Genomic DNA, 24300 nt, shown 5'->3' with positions numbered 1-24300 from the left:
TTAATAAGGAGCAAGATAATATATTAAAGCTAAAGCTAACTAGGGTTTACATAAATAATTTAAGCTTTTAAAAATAATAAGAATTTTAAATACTTTTATTAATATTCTATAATATTTTTAAAATTATAAATATTACCAGGGCTTTTTATACATGTTTAAAATTAAAAATAATTTTTATAAATTTTTATAGCTAGGCCAGCCCTTTTACTTAATAAAAAATTTATTATATTTATAAATATATTATTTTTTAAAAATAGCCTTAACTTCCTATTTTTTTTGATAATTAACTTAGTAGTTAGTAGTTACTTTTTTCCCCCTTTAGGCTTATCTTGCTATATAAATAGCTTTAAAAAATATAAAATACTAAATAAATTTTTAACTAACTATATATACTAGTAAGCCGGAGCTAATATACCTACTTTATAATAATAAATTTAATTTTAAAGGGTTTATTATACTTTAGGTTAAGTTTTTTACTTAAATATATTAACTTAATATTTTTTAAAAATATTAAAATATTATTTCTAACCTTAAATTATATTAAATAATATTTTTAATTATAATAAAGTGCTTACTTTTTTATACTTTATTTATATAATTTTATAAGTTTTTATAAAGCTATTTTAAATAATATAAGTACTTTTTAATAAAAAAATAAAATATTAATTTTTTTAGGTTTTTAAGCCTAAAAATTACTAGTTTTTATTTATAGCTTACTATAAATAAAATATAAATAGTTAAGTTATTTTTTAAGTTATTATAAGTAAAGCATGCTAGTAATAAATATAATACTTAATTATTTTATTAATAATTATAATACACGTGTAAATACACCTTAAGTGTTTAATTTTAATACTTAATTTAATTATTTAATTAAAAATAGTATATTATACTAAGTTATTACTTAATATATAGCGCTTAATAAAAGGCTATTTAATACTTTAAAATAAAAAATAAATATTAATTTATTACTATGCTCCGGGGCAATCCTATATTATATATAATTTTTTAATAAATAAGTTAGCTAACTTTTTTATAGTAATTTTATTAGTAATAAAAAAATATTTTACTTTTTTATTAAATTAATTTATAATTACTAAAATTATATTATAAACACGCCCTTTATACTTTAATAAAAATAGGTTAATAATAAAGTATATAAAAATATTTTTTTATAATATATTTAATATTAAAAAAAATATTAAACTTTCCCAAGGTAACTACCTTAAAACCTTAAACCTTTAATATAAAAAATATTTTTTAATATACACACGTGTATTTTTATTAAGCTTTTTTTATTAAAACTTGCGGGTAAGTAATTTAATAATTTTTTTATAGCTAAAGTAGCTTATATAAAAATTATTATAATATTATTTTATAATTTTATATTATAACGCGGGCACGGGAGGTATATAAATAATATTTTTATAAATTTTTTTTTATATTATTTAATAATAAAAAAGGCCTGCCCTAAATTAATAAGAATTATACTTTTAAGTTATTATTATAATTAACTAGTAAAAGTGTTTTTTTATTAAGTTATAATTAATTATTATTAAAAGGTATTTATAACTAGTCTAGTAATTTTTTTTACTTATTATTTTTATAATAAATATTTTAAAACTTAAAAGTTTTAAGTATTTATAAGCCTAACCACGTGGAGGGATAGCTAGGTTTTTTAATATTATTTTAATAATAATTTATTAAGAAAATAAATTTAATTTTTTTATAAAGTAAAAAGCAGTTTAACTTAGTGCTTTTTATTTTTTATTATATAATTTAATTATTATAATAATATATTTACTAGATTATACTTACCTAGCTTATACTTAATCTTAAAGTTATAAGTTATAAGTAATTTTATTTATTATACCTGCCTTTAATTTAAGACTTTTATTATAAAAAAATAATCTAGGTTATTATAATTATACTACATGTATATAAGGTATAAAAAGCCCTTAAAATAATAATATTATTTTTTAAAATATTTAATTATTATAAGTAATTTTTAATTATAAACCTTATAATAAAGCTTTAATTTATATAATTAATAAAAATAAAAAATTATGGAATATTATTAGTTTTATTTTTTTTTATTAAATAACTTTTTTTACTTTAGCTATATAATAATCCTAGTAATAATAAACCTTAATATATTAATAATAATAAATTTTTTTTTTAAAATTAAAGTGCTGTAGTACTAGCAGCCTGGTAAAGTTTAACTTAATTTTTTTAAATATATTTTTTATATTAATAAAAAATAAAAAAGGCCTATTTTTATATTTTTTTACTATTTTTAYTAAAAGCTAAGTTATTAAACATATTACTTTAATATAACTAAAAATAAAATATTAAAAGTAGTTTATAAAGCCTAAAAAAATTTATAATTTATAAAATAATATTAATTTTAATTAATTAATAATAGTCCGGCTGCGGTTTAAATTAATAAATATTTTTTTTATTTAATAATAAAGCCTAAAAACTTTACCTCTTTTTTTTTATATTAACTATATTTTAATAATTTTATATATAAATTATGCCTTTTTAATTAATTAAAAACTTTTTAAATATAGTGTACATGTTTTTTTTTATTTTTAAAAAAATAAGAATATTATTAAGGTAAATAATATAAAACTTATTAAAAATCCTACTTATAGCTATATTTATATAAAATTAAAATATAGCTAGTATATTTATTAAGCTAAAGGGCATAATTATATATTTATAGTAATTATAATAGGTTTAAAATATTATTTTTTATTTATTTTTTTTAATTTATATTTTATAATACATGTCACGTAAATTTAGCTTAATAAAATATTTTATATTTATTAATTAATTTATTAGCTTATTAATACGCGGTAGTAAATAATAATTCTTGTTAATTATTATATTTAAACTATAATAGTTAATATAAAAATATAAAAATTTATTAAGTTTTTAAATAAAAAGTACTAGTATTTTAGCACTACTTTAAAATAGCCTAATTTATTTTTTTTAAGTATTTTATTAAAATACTTTTTTAATATTTATAACTTATACTAAAAAAGATTATAAATAAAACCTTATAAAGGCTTTTTATTTTTTTTAATAAAATTTTATACTTTACTTTACTAGTTAAAAGTTAAGTAACTTTTTACTTAAAAAAAACTTTACTTTAATAAATATATTAGGGTGGCAGGACCACCTTTATTTTTTTTTAATTTTTTTTTAATTAATAAAATATTATAAGTACTAGTTTCTTATATATAGTTTTTATAAACTTTTATAATATTTTAATTTTAATAAAAGGTATATAATTTTACTAAGTTTATTTTACTATAATAAAATAAAGGTTTAAATTTACTTTAATTATTTAGGGATATTTTAGGACTGCTTAATAGTTTTTATAAATAAAATTAATAATATAATATATTAAATTAAATATTTTTATAACTTTTTTTAAATTATAAATTTAAGTACAAGCTTATAAATACCTATAATAAAAAATAAAAATATTATTAGTATACTAAACTAGCTATATTATATAATTAGTATTTATTTTAATACCTTACTTTTATAAATATTAAACTAAAATAAAATTAATATTAGCTTTAATATTAAGTAGTACCTTAAATTATTAATTTACCTTATTTTTTTATATTTTAAGATCCGCAAAAATAAAAAAAGTAGTTTTTTTTTAAATTATATAATTTTAATAACTTAAAACCAGGGGATTATTATTTATTTTTTACTAGTTTTCTTTTAGGCTTTTTTTATTTAAACAGGCCTTTAACAAGTGGCCTAATTTATTATAATTAAAATAAAAACCCTTTTTCTTGCAGCGCTTTTTTTTTAAAAAAATAAATTACTATTTTTTTTTTTACCTTTTTTTTATCTTTTTTTTTCTTTTTTTTTAAAAAAGCTACTTTACCGCTATTTTAGTTTTATTTTAAGTTATTTTTATTTTTTTTATTTTTAAAGTTAAAACTAGCTCCAGACTTTTTTTTAGCCTTTAAGGCCTTATTATACTTATTAATAAACTTTATATAAATTATTATTATATTTACTTTAATTATAATTTTTAGGGGAGTTTCTAACTTTTTTAAGTATAAGTAAATATTTTTATTATAAGTTTTAATAAATATTTATACCTTAAACTTTAAATTATTAAAGTATAGGCCTAACTTTATAAAGTAAAGTTTTTAAAAAGTAATATTTTAAATATTTTATTATTTAATTAAAAAATATTAAGTAATATAATRGCCCTAGTTTATAACTAGGTTAATTTATATATATATAAATTTTTTAAAACTTTTTTAGGTTTACTTATTATTTTAAAATTTAACTTAACCTTTTTAATAATTACAGGTATTTTTTAAAGTATTTTAAATAGTAAATATAATTTTTTTATTATTTATTTAAAACCTTTTAAAAGTATTATAAAAGTAATTTTTTAAATTTTTAAACTAGATTTTAAGCTTTATTATATTTTTTTTTTTTAACTTTTTAACTTTTTTAAACTTAATTTTAAGCTTTTAAAAAGCCTTTTTTTTATAATAAAGCTTATAATTTTTAATAGCCTTTTAATACCTTTTTTATATATATTTAAAACTTTTAAACCTTTTAAAACTAGATTTACTAGCACTAGGTTTTAAAGGCAAAGTAATTTTAAAATAATAACTTAAGTTATTTAAGCTTAACTTTAAACTAAAATTAAAAAAATTATTAAATTTTTTTTTAAAGCTTATTAAAAATATTAATAAAAAAATTAGCGCAGGAATTAATAAGAAAATTAATATAAAAATTAATAATTTAATATAATTTTAGCTTCGGGTTACAGGGGTAACTTTTTTTTATTTTTTTTTTAAAAAATATCTTAATTTTAACACGTAATACTAATTATATTAAAATTAAAAAATAAATAAGCTAAATATTATAATCCTAGGCTGCTTTTTTTTTAAAATAATTTTAATTATAATAAATTTTAAATTAATAAGCTTTAATAATAATATAAAATAATAAAATAAAAAATATATTTTACCTTATGCTTTACTAAGCTGGTAAACTAAATTATTTAAGTTAGGTTTTTTTTTAACTATTTTTAATAGTAATAAAATTTTTAAGTATAAATAAAAAAGGGAATATCTTTTTAGTTATTTAAGTCTAGGTTTTAAAAACCTTAACTAAAATACTTATAAACTACTTTTACTTACCCTTTAAAAATTTAATTTAGGATATTATTATTAAAAAAGTTTAAAAAATAATAAATAAAAGTAATTTTAATTATAAAATTAAAAAGTTTTAAAAATTTTTATTAATAATAAAAATATTAATAAAAAAATTTAATTAATAAAAATAAAGTATTTTAAACCCTGCTAAATAATATTAAAAAAGTTACTTAAAAATTTAAAAAAAAGGCTAGTTTTAAAATTATTTTTATAAACCTTTAAGCTATACTTAAGCTATTTTTAATTAAAAAATAAATATAGGTTTAAATACTTTATATATAAATTTTTACTTTAGCTTATACTTAAGGCCTACCCTAGCCTTGCCTAATTAATAGCTAAAACCTTAAATATTAATAACCTAGTTAAGTTATATAACCTAATATAATAATAAGGTATGCTAAGCCTTAGTAGCCTAAGGCCAAAGCTTAGGTTACCTAAGGCACTAATTCTAAACTAATGGTGGGTTAGCTCCGGTGATGTTAAATAGAAAAATGTTGGCCCTGACATTAATATATAATAATAAATAATAATTTTTATTGATTATTATATTTAATTTATGGTAGTTAATATAAAAATATAAAAATTTATTAAGTTTTTAAATAAAAAGTACTAGCACTTTAGCGCTACTTTAAAATAGCTTAATTTATTTTTTTTAAGTATTTTATTAAAATACTTTTTTAATATTTAGAACTTATATTAAAAAAAATTATAAATAAGACCTTATAAAGGCTTTTTACCTTTTTTTAATAAGATTTTATATTTTACTTTACTAGTTAAAAATTAAGTAGCTTTTTATTTAAAAGAAAACTTTACTTTAATAAATATACTAGGGTGGTAGGACCACCTTTATTTTTTTAATTTTTTTTAATTAATAAAATATTATAAGTACTAGTTCCTTGGGCATAATTTTTATAAACTTTTATAATATTTTAATTTTAATAAAAGGTGTATAATTTTATTAAGTTTATTTTATTATAATAAAATAAAGGTTTAAATTTATTTTAATTATTTAGGGATGTTCTAGAACTACCTAATAATTTTTATAAATAAAATTAATAATATAATATACTAAGTTAAATATTTTTATAATTTTTTTTTAAATTATAAACCTAAGTACAGGCTTATAAACACTTATAATAAAAAATAAGGGTGCTATTAATATATTAAACTAGCTATATTATATAGTTAGTATTTATTTTAATTTCTTACTTTTCTAAATATTAAACTAAAATAAAATTAATATTAGCCCTAGTATTAAGCAGTGCTTTAAATTATTAATTTACCTTATTTTTTTATATTTTAAGATTTACAAGAATAGGGAAAGCAGTTTCCTTTTTTAAATTATATAATTTTAATAACTTAAAACTAATAAATTACTATTTATTTTTTATTAATTTTTTTTAAGTTTTTTTTTATTTAGATAAGCCTTTAATAGGTAGCCTAATTTATTATAATTAAAATAAAGGCCCTTTTTCTTATAATACTTTTTTTTTTTTAAAAAAAAGGTAAGTTACTGCTTTTTTTCTTACTTTTGTTTTTTTTTTTAAAAAAAAGCCACGTTGCCGCTGTTTTAGTTTTGTCCTAAGTTATTTTTATTTTTTTTTTATTTTTAAAGTTAAAACTAGCTTTAAACTTTTTTTTTTAGTTTTTAAGGCCTTGTTATACTTTAAAATAAACTTTATATAAATTATTATTATATTTATACTAATAAAAGTTTTTAAAAGGTTTTTTAACTTTTTTAAATATAAATAAATATTTTTATTATATATTTTAATAAGGATTTATACCTTAAACTTTAAATTATTAAAGTATAGGTTTAACTTTATAAAGCAAAGTTTTTAAAAAATAGTATTTTAAATATTTTATTATTTTATTAAAAATTATTAGGCAGCGTGGTGGCCCTAGTTTATAACTAGGTTAACTTATATATATATAAAATTTTTAAAATTTACTTAAGTTAGGTTATTATTTTAAAATTTAGCTTAGCCTTTTTAATAATTACAAGTATTTTTTAAAGCTTTTTTAATAGTAAACATGATTTTTTTATTATTTATTAAAAATCATTTAGAAGTATTATAAAAATAATTTTTTAAATTTTTGAATTAAATTTTAAGTTTTATTATATCCCTTTTTTTTAAAGGCTTAATTTTTTTAAACTTAATTTTAGGCTTTTAAAAAGCCTTATTTTTCTTATAATAATAATTATAAGTTTTTATAACTTTATTTTACTTCTTTTTTACTTTAATATAGCGCCCTTTAGGTAGCTTTTTTATTATTAATAATATTTTTTAAATTTTTTAAAATTAAACTTACTTGTACTAGTACTAGGGTTTAATAATAAAATAACTTTTAAATAATAATTTAATTTATTATTTAAGCTTAGCTTTAAACTAAAGCCAAAAAAATTACTAAAGTTAAATATTATTAAAGCTTAATATAAAGGTTAATAAAATAGTTAATATAAAGGTTAATAAAAAAACTAATATAAAGGCTAATAAATTAATACTACTTTACCTTTAAGTTATAAAAGTAACTTTTTTTATTTTTTTTAAAGTATTTTAATTTTAACACGTGGTATTAATTATAATATAATTAAAAAATAAATAGCTTAAATATAATAGCCTTAAATTACTTCCCCTTAAAAATAGCTTTAATTATAATAATTTTTAATTTAATAAGTTATAATAATAATATAAAAAATAAGGTAAAGGGTGTATTTTACCCTATATTTTATTAAATAAGTAATTTAAACTATTTAAGTTAGGTTTTTTTTATTTAATTATTTTTAATAATAATAGGATTTTTAAGCATAAATAAAAAAAATATTTTTTTAATTATTTAAATTTAAGTTTTAAAAACCTTAACTAGTATGCTGGCGGACTGCTTTTACTTATTTTTTAAAAATTTAGTTTAAAATATTATTATTAAAAAAGTTTAAAAAGTAGTAGGTGCAAGTAACTTTAACTATAAAATTAATAAGTTTTAAAAGCTTTTACTAATAATAAAAATATTAATAAAGGAATTTAGTTAATAAAAATAAAGTATTTTAAACTTTATTAAATAATATTAAAAAAGTTATTTAAAAATTTAAAAAAAAGGCTGGCCTTAAGGCCACCTTTATAAACCTTTAAGTTATACTTAAGCTATTTTTAATTAAAAAATAAATATAAGTTTAAATACTTTATATATAAATTTTTACTTTAGCCTATACTTAGGGCCTATCCTAGCCTTATTTAATTAATAATTAAAACCTTAAATACTAGCAACCTAGTTAAGTTATATAACCTAATATAATAATAAAATATATTAAGCCTTAGCGGCCTAAGGCTAAAGCTTAGGCACTAACTCTAGATTAATAGTAAATCAGCTCTAGTAATATTAAATAAAAAAACATTGGCCCTGACAAAAAAATTATTATTTAATATTAAAAGTAAAAGCAAGGGCCTTTATAAGTATTTTTTTCTACACCTAGTGTTTTTTAAAAAAGGTATAACAAGCTTATTTTTTAAAAAAAAAATATTAAAAAGTTAATAAATATTCTCGCTATTATTAAAATAGGCCAGGGGTTATTTAAAAGTAAGCTAAAAGTTATATATAAGTTTTTAAATAATTAAAGTTAATACCTTTATAGCCTAGACCTTAGTACTTATTTTTTTATAAGCCTTAATTACTAGCTTAACTTAATATATAAATATATTTTAGTAATAACTATATTTATTAGGGTTAGCAGGATTTATTTATTATAAAAAAGTAATATTTACTTTTATATAAAAAAATAATAGAAAATAGCTGCCCTTATTATAAATATAATAAAAGTAATTATACTTAATAGCTAAATAAATATATTAATTAAGGTTATTAATTAACCTATTATTTTTACATGCCTAAATAAATTTTCTATATTATAAATAAATTTATTTTTTATTAGCTAATATTTACACTAGAGCTATTCCATTAATAAACTAGTTAAAAATAAAATATATTTATAAAAAATAAAAGGCCGGAGGCCAGGGGAAAAAAGCCTAAAAAAATAGTAATATAAAACTTATAATAAAGGTATTAATAATAATAATAATTAATATTATATAAAATAAAGTAGGAAAAAATAAGCTAGTAAGCGTGGGGGCTATAGTTAGGTAATAAAATAGTTATTTTTAGGTTAAAAGTTAGTATATTTAATAAAGCGCCGGCGGAGCGCCACTAGTTAGTAATTATTAAAATAAAAATAACTTATTAAATTAGTACCTATAACCTTACTATATATTTTAAAGGCTTTTATTAAAGGCTAATTATATTAATTATTACTATTATTATTACTGCCTAAGAACTAATTAAAATTAATATTATTAAACCTAAAGGGGGATAAATATAAAAAAAAGATTAAAAAAATAAAGGCTTTTAAAGTTAATAAAAATATTATACTAAAGGGGTTTTATAATTATATTATAATAAAAGTATAAGGGGTAAAAATAAAAATATTTTAGATTATTATAGTTATAGCTAGGTATTTTTTTTTACTTTTTTTAAAGCTAGGGCAATGCTTAAAAGGACTTTTTTTTTAGCTATAATAAAAAAAGGTAATTTTTTATTTAGTAATAATTTAATAAGTTTAAAAGTTTATAAAATTATAAACTATATTATAATTTATATTTTTATACCAGGTATTATTAAAGCATCACCTTTTCCCTTTTAATTATAAATAAATATTATATTTTATTTAAAGCGCTATAAATAATAAGAATAAAATACTAAATTTAATATATTAAATAATACTTTAATAAAGTTAAGAATAGTAATAATAAAGCTATATTTAGTATTAATATTAATAAGAATAATGGTATTTTATTATTATTTTTTTTTTAATTTGGTAGTGGGTCGCGGACAACCCTTTAATTAAAAAAAATTATAAAGGCTAATATTTTTTTATTTAATATTATTAAAGCTAACTTATTATTAATTTAAAGTTAATACCTAAGCTTTAGCTTTAAGCTATTAAGGCTTAGCATACCTTATTATTATATTAAGTTATATAACTTAATTAAATTACTAGTATTTAAGGTTGTAGTTACTAGTTAGGTAAGACTAGGGTAAACCCTAAGTATAAGCTAAAATAAAAACTTATATATAAAATATTTAAACTTATATTTATTTTTTAGTTAAAAATAGCTTAAGTATAACTTAAAAATTTATAAAGGTGGCCTTAAGGCTAGCCTTTTTTTTTTAAATTTTTAATTAACTTTTTTAATATTATTTAACAGGGTTTAAAATACTTTATTTTTATTAGTTAAATTTCTTTATTAATATTTTTATTATTAGTAAAGATCTTCGAGACTTGTTGGTCTTACAACTTTAACTTAATACTTTTTATTTTTTTTTATTATATAATTTAATTCTTATAATAATATATTTATTAAATTATACTTGCCTGGCTTATACTTAATTTTAAAGTTATAAGTTATAAATAATTTTACTTATTATGCCTGCCCTTAGTTTAGAACCTTTATTAAGAAAAAGTAATATAAGTTATTATAATTATACTATATATATATAAAATATAAAAAAGCTATTAAAATAATAATATTACTTTTTAAAATACTTAATTATTATAAATAATTTTTTAGTATAAACCTTATAGCAAAGCTTAGGTTTATATAATTAATAAAAATAAAATGCCATGGGGCGCCACTACTCCTATTTCTTTATTAAATAATTTTTTTAATTTAGCTAAGTAAGAATTCTTGTTATAATAAACCTTAATATATTAATAATAATAAAAATCTTTTTTCTTTAAATTAAAGTACTGCAGTACCAGTGGTTTAATAAAGTTTAACTTAATTTTTTTAAATATATTTTTTATATTAGTAAAAAATAAAAATGGCCTACTTTTATATTTTTTTACTATTTTTATTAAAAGCTAGGTTATTAAACATGTTACCTTAGTATAGCTAAAAATAAAATATTAAAAATAATTTATAAAGCCTAAAAAACCTATAACTTATAAAATAATATTAGCTTTAGTTAATTAGTAATAGTTTAACTATAATTTAAATTAATAAATATTTTTTTTATTTAATAATAAAGCCTAAAAACTTTACCTTTTTTTTTATAAAAACTATATTTTAATAATTTTATATATAAATTATACCTTTTTAATTAATTAAAAACTTTTTAAACATGGCGTACATGTTTTTCTTTTATTTTAAAAAAAATATAAATATTATTAACATAAATAATATAAAATTTATTAAAAATCCTGCTTATAGCTATATTAATATAAAATTAAAATATAATTAATATATTTATTAAGGTAAAAGGTATAATTATATACTTATAAGAATTATAATAAGTTAAAAATACTATTTTTATTTATTTCCCCTTTTAATTTATATTTTATAATACATATTATATAAATCTAGCTTAATAAAATATTATATATTTATTAATTAATTTATTAGCTTGTTAATATATATAATAAATGATAATTTTTATTAATTATTATATTTAATCCGTGGTAATTAATATAAAAATATAAAAATTTATTAAATTTTTAAATAAAAAGTACTAGTACTTTAGCACTACTTTAAAATAGCTTAATTTATTTTTTTAAGTATTTTATTAAAATACTTTTTAATATTTATAACCTATATTAAAAAAATTATAAATAAAACCTTATAAAGGCTTCTTTCCTTTTTTTAATAAATTTTTATAGTTTACTTTATTAATTAAAAGTTAAGTAGCTTTTTATTTCAAAAAAAATTTACTTTAATAAATATACTAAAATAGTAAAACCACCTTTACTTTTTTTATTTTTTTTAAATTAATAAAGTATTATAAGTACCAGTCCCTTGTGTATTATTTTTATAAATTTTTATAATATTTTAATTTTAATAAAAAGTATGTAAGTTTATTATATTCATTTTACTATAATAAGGTAAAAATTTAAATTTATTTTAATTATTTAGGAATATTTTAGGACTACTTAATAATTTTTATAAATAAAATTAATAATATAATATACTAGGTTAAATATTTTTATAACTTTTTTAAAATTATAAATTTAAGTACAGGCTTGCAAGCGCCTGTAGTAAAAAGTAAAAATATTATTTATATTAAACTTGCTATATTATATAATTAGTATTTATTTAAATTTTTTATTTTTATAAATATTGAACTAAAATAAAATTAATATTAGCCCTAGTATTAAGTAATACCTTAAATTATTAATTTATATTATTTTTTTATATTTTAAAATTTATAAAAATAGGAAATATAGTCTTTTTTTAAATTATATAATTTTAATAACTTAAAACTAATAAATTACTATTTATTTTTTATTAACTTTTTTAGGCTTTTTTTATTTAAATAGGCCTTTAACAAGTGGCCTAATTTATTATAATTTAAATAAAAACCCTTTTTTTAGTAGTGCTACTTCTCCTTTTTAAAAAGTAAGTTATTACTCTTTTTTTATTTTATTTTTTTATTTTTTTTTTAAAAAAGCCGCTCCGCCGCTATTTTAGTTTTATTTTAAGTTATTTTTATTTGTTTTATTTTTAAAATTAAAACTAGCTTTAAACTTTTATTAGCTTTCAAGGCTTTATTATATTTTAAAATAAACTTTATATAAATTACTATTATATTTACGCTAATAAAAGTTTTTAAGGGGTTTTTTTTAATTTTTTTTAAGTATAAATAAATATTTTTATTATAAGTTTCAGTAAGAATTTATACCCTAAACTTTAAATTATTAAAGTATAAATTTAATTTTATAAAGTAAAGGCTTAAAAATAGTATTTTAAGTATTTTATTGTTTAATCAAAAATTACTAGGTAGTGTAATAGCCCTAGGTTATAACTAAATTAATTTATATATATATAAAATTTTCAAAATTCACTTAAGTTAGCTTATTATTTTAAAATTTAGCTTAACCTTTTTAATAATTACAAGTATTTTTAAAGCTTTTTAAATAATAAATATAATTTTTTTTATTATTTATTTAAAACTATTTAAGGGTATTATAAAAATATTTTTTTAAATTTTTAAACTAGATTTAAGCCTTATTATATCCCTTTTTTTTAAGGCTTAACCTTTTTAAATTTAATTTTAGGCTTTTAAAAAGCCTTATTTTTTATAATAATAATTATAAGTTTTCATAATTATATCCTACTTTTTATTAAGTTAATATAGCGCCTTTTAAGCAGCTATTTTATTATTATTAATACTTTTAAATTTTTTAAAATTAAACTTACTTATACTAGTACTAAGGTTTAATAGTAAAATAATTTTAAAATAATAACTTAATTTATTATTTAAGCTTAATTTTAAACTAAAGTTAAAAAATTACTAAAGTTAAACATTATTCATTATTAAAACTTAATATAAGGGTTAATAAAATGGTTAGCATAAAAATTAATAAAAAAATTAATATAAAAACTAGTAAACTAATACTATTTTATTTTTAAATTATAAAAGTAACTTTTCTCATTTTCAAAAAATGTTTTAGCTTTAATATATAATATTAATTATATTATAGTTAAAGGGTAAATAAGCTAAGTATTATAACCTTAAATTACTTTGTTATTAAAATAGCTGTAGTTATAATAATTTTTAAACTAATAAGTTATAATAATAATATAAAAAAATAAGGTAAAGGGTATATTTTACCCTATATTTTATTAAGCTTGTAAACTAAATTATTTAAGTTAAGTTATTTTATTTAATTATTTTTAATAATAATAAAATTTTTAAGCATAGGTAAAAAAAAGATATTTTTTTAATTATTTAAGTTTAGGTTTTAAAAACCTTAACTAAAACGCCTATAAACTACTTTTACTTATTTTTTAAAAAATTAATTTAAAATATTATTATTAAAAAAGTTTAAAAAGTAGTAGGTGCAAGTAACTTTAATTATAAAATTAATAAATTTTAAATTTTTTTATTAATAATAAAAATAAAAATAAAAAAATTTAATTAATAAAAATAAATTATTTTAAATTTTACTAAATAATATTAAAAAAGTTACTTAAAAATTTACAAAAAAGTCTAGCCTTAAGGCTATTTTTATAAACTTTTAAATTATACTTAAGTTATTTTTAATTAAAAAATAAATATAAGTTTAAAATACTTTATACACGGGTTTTTACTTAAGCTTATACTTAAAATTTATTTTAATTTTACTTAATTAATAATTAAAATTTTAAATAATAATAACTTAATTAAGTTGTATAGCCTAATATAATAATAAAATATATTAAATTTTGATAACCTAAGGCTAAAGCTTAGGTTACTTAAGGCGCTAACTTTAAACTAATAGTGGGTTAGCTCTAGTAATATTAAATAAAAAAATATTGGCCCTAACAATATACCCCTCTTATATTTTCTAAGCTATTTTTTTTACTTTTAAAATATTATTTCTTTATATTAATTTTGTTATTTTTAACCTTTACTTAATAAAGAAGTTAATTATATTTTAATTTTAAGCTATACCTAATTTAGCCCCCTAAGTAATCTTTTAATATAAATTTATAAGTTAAGTTATTATAACTAGGTTTTACAAGTCCTGTATTCTTCTAAGGCAGGTTTATAATATATACTCCTATAGTAAACTTTAAAGTATTATTTTTGCAAATATATACTTATAATTCTTCATAGATAACTGGGTCTGGTAGATAGAGGACATATTCTAGTAAGAGGTCGCGGTGGGAGGCGGAAACAGACTCAGCGTGCAGTTTGCTAGAATTGGGAACTGAAATGGTGCAAGGGGGCGCTAGGCCGCTTGACTTTGCATGATGCAAACTACTAGTTGTTTTAAAGGTTCGTGTGGCGATTATTTGGCGATGATTCGACCTTGATGTCAGTTGGATCCCTAGGTAGGATGTCCATGGTTAGGGGTGCTACTGTGGGTATGTCTATAACAATGGATCTCAAGGCTTCCAACCATTGCGGCGGGGGGTTTTACTGCCTGTAGGACATAAGGGCATCATAACCAAGATAGTACTAGTAATAGTTAACTGATCCACCAAATTTGTATATCGGGGGGCTCTCTCTTGGCCTTCAAGAGTGGCTGATGTTGATGCCACGAGCACAGGGCTCTGATCTTGACCAAGCCGACCATGGTCGATGCCATCGACTGAATCAAGATCATAGCTCGTAAATTCCAATGTTTGTCCATGTCAATACATAGCTGGAAAGGGAAACGTATTATAGGTATGGAGGAGACAGGGCAGGAGCTGCAAGAAAGCAACAAAGCAGACTGCCTCCCAGATATGCATTGCCCAATACAGCATTAATGACAAAACCGCCCCCGTTTGATGAAACCGAAACTATCAAAATCCAGGCCGCACCGCAAACGTGCAGATACTGGTGACCCTCCTCCGCATAAACTGCTGCTTTGACGCCTGACCAACGGGCGCCTGTTTGGCCTTTGTCAGGACGGGTTGACACACGGCTTCTGGACAACCTTTCCTTGTCTCCTCAGAGTAAGCCTGTTGAACGAACTCCCCGACTCTCCTCAACAGCGCCCTATCGCGCGGGATATAATGACCGCCGCCATGGTACATAACCTGCGGGCTCACAAAGACAGAGACCAGCTCCCTACTCTTAATATCGGCAATCATTGTATCCAGCTCGGCAATCACATGCAGCGAGGGCGTCGACAAGCTCGACTCATAGAAGCCGCTGTAGTACTTCATCGTCCCTCGAAAGCCCGAGATACAAACCACAAACTTCAGCGGTTCCTGGCCCGGTAAATTCTGCAGAAACGCGTCAACCGGCAGGCCCTGCGCAGCCAGTGCACTTCGTCGTCTCGGGTTCGTCGACGCATCACATAACCCCGTCACCATGGCGGCCAGTGCACCGCCTTGCGAGAATCCAACGGCTGCATGGATAGGCCGTCTATCCAAGGACTCAGATAGCCGGACCAGTGTCCCCTCGAGCCCGACATATCGGCTTACGTCGTCGAGATTGAGCCACCAGGCTCTGCTTTCGAGATCGGACGGCTCGGTTGTCTCGCTGCCGAAGACGAAAGGGGCGTCGGGGAAGATAAATTCGATGCCGTCGGGGTAAGAGGGGAGAATGGTTGGAAGCAGTGAGGAAGTTATTTGCTCGGTTAGGAGGCGGGCTTTGACGCGGAAGCGTTCGGAGGATTGAGCGTATCATAGAGGGATATTAGAATGCTGTGAAGGAACCCCCGGGGGTTGGACCTACCATGCAGCATTAGGATGCGAAATGTGCGTGGAGTTTCTATGATGGAAGGCATTGTTATCGTTGCAATGTGGTCGGGACTTGTCTGCTAGGGCAATGTATGCATTCTCGACGTGATTATATACTTATTAAACACCCACGCACCCGGCCTTGACCGACCGGCTGGAACAAGCACTGATTTACGCAAGCGCAAGCCACCGGCGACTCCGGAGTAAGCACAGTGCGAATCTGGGATAATGGTCTGACTCGTGTGCCTGCAGAACGCATAGCCTGACTCGGCCAATGCAACGCATGCAAGTTCATGCAAGTTCATGCAAGCATTGTCACCGACTCTTGGGGTTGTCCGAGTTCCTGGGTGTGGCCCTTGATCCGTGTCTCACCGGGCCTTTGGGTGAACCTCGGGTTCCTTGGACATCGAGAACGGGCCAATCAAAGGCTTATGATACCGTAGGTTCGCGCTGCAATGCACGTTTTTTCTGGTGACTTAGTGACTGACGGGACTATGGACGAAGCACCGTGTGAAGCACCCAAGTGCGGGTCCATATCGCATAAGTGGCGATGTGAACTACAATTTTGGTACTTGAGGTCTTATAAATGAACCCAGACAAATCCAGCTGAAGGGTGGAGTAGCCAGATCGGATAGGTACCAATATGGCGGGCTGAATGATGGGACTGTGGCTTGCGTAGCTTAGATTAAGGTCGGGCAGCAGACAATTAGGGCTGCACAAACCTGCATTATCAGTGTACCGTAGGACAAGACATTTCCTCCATAAACGTGCCCCTAGTCTTCTTCCTCCAAAGCCATCTTTACCAATTGCGATTGTGATATACAACTAGCAAGGCCATGATCACCGGATGATCTCCGAGCGACCACCTGTCTCTCCCGACTAACTCGACAATCGGCAGATTTAGGCGAGCAGTGGGTCCACCGCGATCTACTGCATTACAGATCTTGATGGAAGAGGGTTTTGTTGCCCAAGCCACAATAGCGGGGCTACTGGATTCGCTGCGCAGTCGTCCTTCACGGAGTGTCGCAAAAAACAATGGTTGCACGCGTACTGTTAGCGGTGGCGCGCAGGGAGAGTGCCGAGCTGAGGGTCTCAATTGGAGAGAGCTTTTTCGATGTTCTCCGCAGGAATATTTCATTTGAATGGCCGGTGCCATGACCATCTCAGCTTGCGACTTGGGTTCAACCTTCGGCAGCGTAGACAGAGGCAAATACTTACATCCATGTTTATCAAAGCGCCATCGGTACGGAGTAGTGCTTTAAGCGACTCCACAACGATCAGTATGTAGGTAGCAAAGTGCGAGATGCAGAATGTTATAAAAAGCTTACTTGAGGTGTAAATAGAATAGGCACTGCTGTTTGAACGACACTGGCGCGGTAAAAAGCGACCTGAAGGTCAAGTGTGAATAGTTTTATGCTTGACATAACGCTAACTCCAGTGGCCGTGGCCGGCCATGTAGTAACATCACGCGGCAGTACAGAGATGTTATAGCAACTCTGCGGACATGGCTGTAAATATGTTCATTAACAGGCAAATGTGATATTCCTCAAACCCCTTTTTTCACTCCCATGCAATATTCGTTTCCCCCCCATCCCACCTGGATAAAGCCATGGGGCAGGTTCAAAGACTTCAAAGGCACTGGATGCCCTGCACAAAGACACCCGTTTGCAAATTGTTATTGAGGGAGTTGCCAACTGTCTTAGCGCCTGATCTATTAAACTGGTCAAAGACAGTATCTCACATGTTATCACACTAGACCATTAACTCTCATGTAATACAATAATGCGAGTACGAGGGTCACAGGACAAAGCAACTCCCTCACTTTATTATCAAGCATAATGAAAGTTATAAAGCAGTCCATTGTTATATCACAAAGGTGAGACAAAGGCCATGAAAGTACAGTAGAAAGAAGCGCAAAGCATGGTATGCTTTCTCCTGTCAAGTATTTAACATGCTTCCTTCTCCCTGTGCTACGGTGTTAGATCAATAACTTATTTATCTGAACAGCATTCCAGTGCCAACTGATAAAGGGAGTATATCTAGTTGACGTGGACCATATTGACCCAAATCAAGAGGGCCAATACTTCCAAAGCTACTAACACTCTACCGTACGTGACTAACTAATCTGTTCAAGATGTCAACATGCACAGAAGACCGAGATGAAAGCAGCCTGTCACGCGACGAGGTTGCCTACATCACCGCCATCATCCAACGAACCGAGAGGGCCATCCGTGAGAACGACATCAAAATTCTAAAGCGGCAGCTGATCTCCATGGCCCTAAAGCGCCCAACTCCCCGTCGTTTGATCCGTGTGGGCATACGCGCTAGCATTGCCAACAAGAACTTTGAGAGCTTTGTACTCTTCTTTAATGAGTTCGTCAAACAGCGCGAGGCATTTTACAACCATATTGAGAGCACGGCCGGAACTGAGGAAGAGCGGGCTGTAAGAGCGGTAGACGACCAGCAAAAAGAGCGCGACCACGACTTTGAGACCTGGCTCTCGATCTACTTCAGGACCGCGCAGAAGGACGGCTTGCAAGAAGTGGTAGGACATATACTCCGCCATGTCCAGGACGCTCAGTACGGACTAGTCCTAGACAAGGTCTACGACGTCCGTCCTGGGTGCACCAAGTCCGAGACCCTCGTGAAACTGATGTTCGCCAGCATCGACCACAACGACCAGCACACGGCCCGAGAAATCCTAAGAGAGAACTTCCAGTTCAAGGCCATAACGGGAATCCTCGAGTACGTCTGGCGCCGGAAACTAACCGCGTTCATACCCATGGTCATCGACAACATCCTCCTCCCGAACAAGGGCGGCCTCCTCATGCTCGAGCAAGTGGTAACGCACAACTTCGGGCTGCGCGAGCATCCCGTTGCACGACCCATTGAAGCCAGACGCATGCTAACCATCGAGCCACCTCTCAAGGAAGCCCTGGAGGAGAAATGGGACGAGGGCATCAACCTCCTTCTACCAGCGTACATCCAGTGCCTGGCTGACGTCGACCGCGGGAACTCCCAGGACTACAACGCTAACATCCTGAGCCTCGCAACCGTCGACCACCTGGTCCACGCCATGACCCGCCCCCAGGCAATCTCGTACCTGGACGTCGACCTCCCGCCCATCGCGCGCCGCGCCGTCTTCCGACGCCTCCAGGTTCCGGACGGTGGCGACGGCGGGATGATTGAGATCAAGTGCGGCGAGACGAAGTTCAGCGCGCAGCAGGACCTCCTGTGCTACTGGTCGGGATATTTTCAGGGTCGGACGCGGCATGGGTGGCTTGATAGCTCGGCTGTGGACTTTGGGGACGATATTGATCCGGAGATCATGTCGGCTATTCTGGCCTTCGTGTACACGGGTGAGTATGATTACCAGGGAGACCAGGCTGGGCGGTTCAACTTCCTCGTTTATCTTGGGAAAGTGTCGGATTATCTGCTGATCGACAGGCTCTTGGTTCGTGCGCAGGCTTTGATGGGGCCCAGGCTTATGCCGGCGGCTTATGGGGTGCCTGATCGGTTTCGGAATTTCACGTAAGTGGCTGGAGTGTTTGTTCATTGTTTATTTGTTTGCGTGTGATTTGAATATTGTTTGCTTTTGCGTTTGCTTTTCTCACGAGTACTCAGTGCCGTTTGGTACATTAGATGGTTTTGTAGTCAAAGTAGATACGTAGACTCTCATGGCCCAGAAGCGATACCTTCACTTAGGCTGGATGCCGCGAGAGACCGGACTTGTTACAGCCTTTATGAGGGATATCGGGCTACTTTCAAGGTATAGGGCCACCAGCAAGGGTCGCATTTTGTACTTAGTTGGTCATTGATAATGACCGTTTCCATGCCCTAGACCAAATTTGACAAGCAGGCTTGATATTCAGGTCAAGCAATCTATATACCTTCTATAGCATGAGAATACCTGGCCCTGGCTTTGCGGAGCTGCATATTCCAGCTCTCAGAAGCCAAGTTTCAAGTAGCCCGAGTAGTTTAAGACCTTTAACTTAAACAACATGGCCCCGGGACTCTACCACCATCACTAGTCACATAAAGCGCAAAGCAGTCAAATAAACCACAAAGCATGTGCTAAAAAGCATTTGCTGTCCTTAAAGACAAATTCTTCATAGCGCGAGTTAGCTATCAGCCCCTGAGAACAAATTCTCCGTCTAACCATTATCTTTCGATACTCCATTGACAGACACAACGTAGAGAAGGCCACTTGACATTAACAAAGCATCAAAGCACTTTTGAACCCTGTAGCATAGTCCTTGCCGTCTGGGTCTGGATCGATATGTCTCTCCATTGCACTTTCCTCAGAACTTCTCACATGACACCGTAGGAGCAGAGGCCACTTAAATGCGAATCCTTAGTTTACAGGTTCATATTTGTTCTTAGGACGGTTTGTCCTACTAATACGTCATAAAGAGCTAGTCTGATTCCATGCAGGGCACTTCCTTCACTGGGAAACATGAAACTGGCGATGGTCATTATCAGCCGACGTCTTTATTGGCTCTGATGAAAGCAAGCTTCACAGCTCCATTCACTGCAACCAATATTTAACAAACTTCCCTTTTTGCTGGACAATATAAGTACTCTCAACACCGAGTCCCTCCATCGTCCTCATCTATCGTTTGTACATCCCACCATTCTCTTCATATCACCCGGCCACCTAACACACCTGTTCCTTGATTTTGCCGCTGTGCACGGCTTCCTGCCATTCTATTACACACTGATCAATCTCAACTAAGCTACTGCCTCCGAAATGCCGGTCGATCCTAAGAGGGCGCACCTTGGCGTCTGCGCAGAGAAATACGTCTATCAGCTGAGAAAGCCCGACCCAAAGCCGTACTGGGAGGAGCTGGAAGGGATCAAGGAACTCTTCGACTACCGTGTCCAGGAACACATCGACTCCTGCATGCACAATCTCGACAAGCTCAAGAGACTGATTCCCGAGATCCCCTTATCCGAAAAGCCTCATGCCCAGATCCGGTACGCCTTCAAAAAGGCCGCGGGGAATGGCAGCCTTGGGATCTACAACTACCTCCGCTCTCTATTCGTCGAGGATATGACTGCTTACAGTGCCTTCTGTGCAAAGGCCGCGAATACGGGATTCCCGTGGTGGTCCGACAACGAGGAGGAGGAAGAGTGGTGCCGGCTACGAAGTGTATTCGGAGACGGCAAATCTTACGTATACTACACCGATCTCGGCGAAGCATTCTGCAGTGCTCTGGAGGCCAACGATCTGTGCGGCAGCCCTGGCGACATCGACCACTTCGCTATTGCCGACCACATCATGGCCATCGTTTATGATGGCCCGAACTATGGCGCTGCTGTTGGCAAAGCCCACGGATATGGCGAGTACTACGCCCGAGACCGATTCGCCGAGAAGGCCGTCGGCAAGGCAATCCAGCTCGGATACCCTTACGAGAGATTCGCCGAGCGAATGGCGGCATTCCAGGCCTGCGGTGAGGACGTCTTGGGAACGATCCTAGCGGCTGCTGTCAACGACAACTGCATGGACGTATTCGAGCGCGCCCTTTCCAACCTCGTTTCGGAGGAGAGGAAGAGCGCCTTCCGCAAGGCCCAGGAGAACGAATCCACCTGGCAAAAAGGCTGGAAATGGACGCTCGAACACGCCGTCGAACTGGCAATAATCCAAGCTATTTGGAAAGAGCGGAACTTTTTCAGGCCAACGTTCGCGATGATGATTTTCCCGGTGTACCTTGATGCTAGACTGCCGTGTGGATCTCTGAGGCGTTTCTGCATCGAGCCCCTAGAAGGCTTTACCGTTGCGTTGTGCAGGGCCAGTATGACCCACGACCAGTGCAAGGAGCTGATCCGAAGGTTCCGGGATCCGTTCGACATGCCGGATGAATTCCGTGGTGTCCTTCTCGACCGCCGCCGTGAGGACTCTGGTGCCCCGGTATTGAAATGGTGCGGGCTCGTGAGAGGCCTACATAGAAGGAAACGCCTCCTGGCCAGGCCTTCTTTCGACGCTTCCGCAGTTGGGGAGCGGGATACGACTTCAACTCTCCTCTCATTTATTGCCTCAGCCGTCATTTTCTGCGTTGGCGTTTTGTTTGCCGTTTCATGTACTCGGGGGTGATGTCCATGTCGAGGTAGTCGCTTTCAGGCTAGGCATGCACCACCTACCATGCACTACCCTTCTTATTATTCAACCTGCTTTAAGGATTGAGTTTGATGAAGACTAGTTCCAATCTTACTCATAGCTCCTCTTCGCCCTCTGTAACCGCAATGTGTCTGCCTGGGATCGCTTTGGCTCCCCTCGGAATGTATGGTAGATTCTTTGACTTCGCTGCCAAGGTAACCCTACCCAAGCTTTTCGTGGACATTTGCTGTATCTCATAATCTCCAGTATCAAGGTCTCTTATGATGTCAAAAGCGGATTTGATCGTGCACCTGGATGAGGATTCCGAGCTCGGTTCCGCTGTGCCACTGGAGCTGTACCTCTCCGAAACTCCAGTCTGAATAAACCGTTGCGGAACAGGACCGAAGCAGCGTATTTGGTAGTACTTCGACTGATTATCAAAGCATCAAAATTTCTCCTGTCCATGCCAAAGCTCGGCGATGAGAACAGGGCTAGGCGCTAAATATTGTGGATCCTTTACTCCCAACTTAGCAAGTTAGAGCTGATAAGTGAAGACGCATCCATTCACGCATGCGTAGACTACCCTGGCCTAGGTGGATAGACGCAGATTCCTCAATCAACGACCATGCCTACCCCAGCCAACAAGTCTACTCCCCCTTCCTCCCTCCTCCCCTCCAACTGTCCCCAATATACGCCGTCCCATGAATCCCATCCAAAAGCCCCAACGTGCCAAAATTGACATTGCCACGCTCATGATGGCGATCATGCCGCTCGCCCCCAACTCCAAAGCCCGGGATAACGTACCCCGAATGCGACAGAACGCTCTGCGCCACGCTGCCTGCTAAAAAGAGCCAAAATGTCAGGATATGCGCGCCGGCCAGGCGCGCGGGCAGCGAGATCGGCACGATGTCGATGAGGACGTGCTCGAGCGGGTGGCAGTGCTGTGCTGCGAGGGCGACGGGCGCGCTGAACTCGTGGTGTGTTTTGTGGATGGGTTTGTAGAGGCGGGGGTGGTGGAGGAGGCGGTGGGTGTAGTAGATTAGGATTTCGCGGAGGAGGATGCACGCGGGTATTTGGGCGATTAGGTCACGGCCGGACGGGGGGGTCGGTGTGATGGTGTAGACTGAGGGGCGGGAGCTGAAAAGGGGGAGGAGCGAGAACTGGGCGAGGTGGAGGATGCAGGTTAGGGCCTGATTCTTGAGTGCGCTGGCGAGGGCTGTCCGGATCGCGGCGCGACTGGGCTGTTTTGAGGGGGCTTGGATTTTGTGCCAGAAGAGGCGTGGGAGGAGGTTGAGGTCTAGGGCTGTGAAGAGGAGGGAGGGGATCCAGAAGGTTGCTATTTCCGTGCCGGCGGAGGGGGTGTTTTTAGTATAGTGCTAGTATAGCCCTAATATTATATTAATTATAAATATTATTATAATATTATATTGAGATGAAGTATATTACTAATACTATATTTAAATTAATATATCTTATTTTTAAATATATATATTTAGTTTTATAATATATAATATATATAATYTATATTTAAAATAATATATATTAAATTTTTAATATATATTTTTAATTAATATATATTTTTCCTAAAAAAGTATATATTTACTTAATAAAATATATATTATTTAATCTGGATATATATTATACAAGTCTGATACGTATTCGGCTTTCTGATATATATTATACTTTTTAATATAAACTAAATATTTATTAGTTAAAAAGAGTATTAAATACTATATTAATAGTATATTAAGGCTTATATAATATATATATATATATATATATATAT

General features: G+C 28.9%; 3 protein-coding genes across 3 annotated transcripts; 2 read left to right on the top strand and 1 right to left on the bottom strand.

The window, feature by feature from the left end:
- Positions 1–15532: 15532 nt before the first annotated feature.
- Positions 15533–16464, bottom strand: DSM5745_03705 (uncharacterized protein; the record flags this gene model as incomplete). The annotated part of the gene is made up of 2 exons (XM_026745721.1): positions 15533–16326; positions 16413–16464. The coding sequence occupies 2 exons, from the start codon at positions 16462–16464 to the stop codon at positions 15533–15535; spliced, it is 846 nt and encodes a 281-aa protein (XP_026606587.1).
- Positions 16465–18551: 2087 nt separating this feature from the next.
- Positions 18552–19952, top strand: DSM5745_03704 (BTB/POZ domain-containing protein; the record flags this gene model as incomplete). The annotated part of the gene is made up of 1 exon (XM_026745720.1): positions 18552–19952. The coding sequence occupies one exon, from the start codon at positions 18552–18554 to the stop codon at positions 19950–19952; it is 1401 nt and encodes a 466-aa protein (XP_026606586.1).
- A 1215-nt stretch (positions 19953–21167) lies between these two features.
- DSM5745_03703 (uncharacterized protein) lies at positions 21168–22511 on the top strand (the record flags this gene model as incomplete). Its single annotated transcript, XM_026745719.1, has 1 exon — positions 21168–22511. The coding sequence occupies one exon, from the start codon at positions 21168–21170 to the stop codon at positions 22509–22511; it is 1344 nt and encodes a 447-aa protein (XP_026606585.1).
- Between the last annotated feature and the right edge of the window lie 1789 nt (positions 22512–24300).

Source organism: Aspergillus mulundensis (assembly GCF_003369625.1).
Source record: "Aspergillus mulundensis strain DSM 5745 chromosome Unknown scaffold_2, whole genome shotgun sequence".
Lineage (NCBI taxonomy): Eukaryota > Fungi > Ascomycota > Eurotiomycetes > Eurotiales > Aspergillaceae > Aspergillus > Aspergillus mulundensis.
Note: the sequence above shows the minus strand (reverse complement) of the source record. Positions and strands in the feature narration are given on the sequence as shown.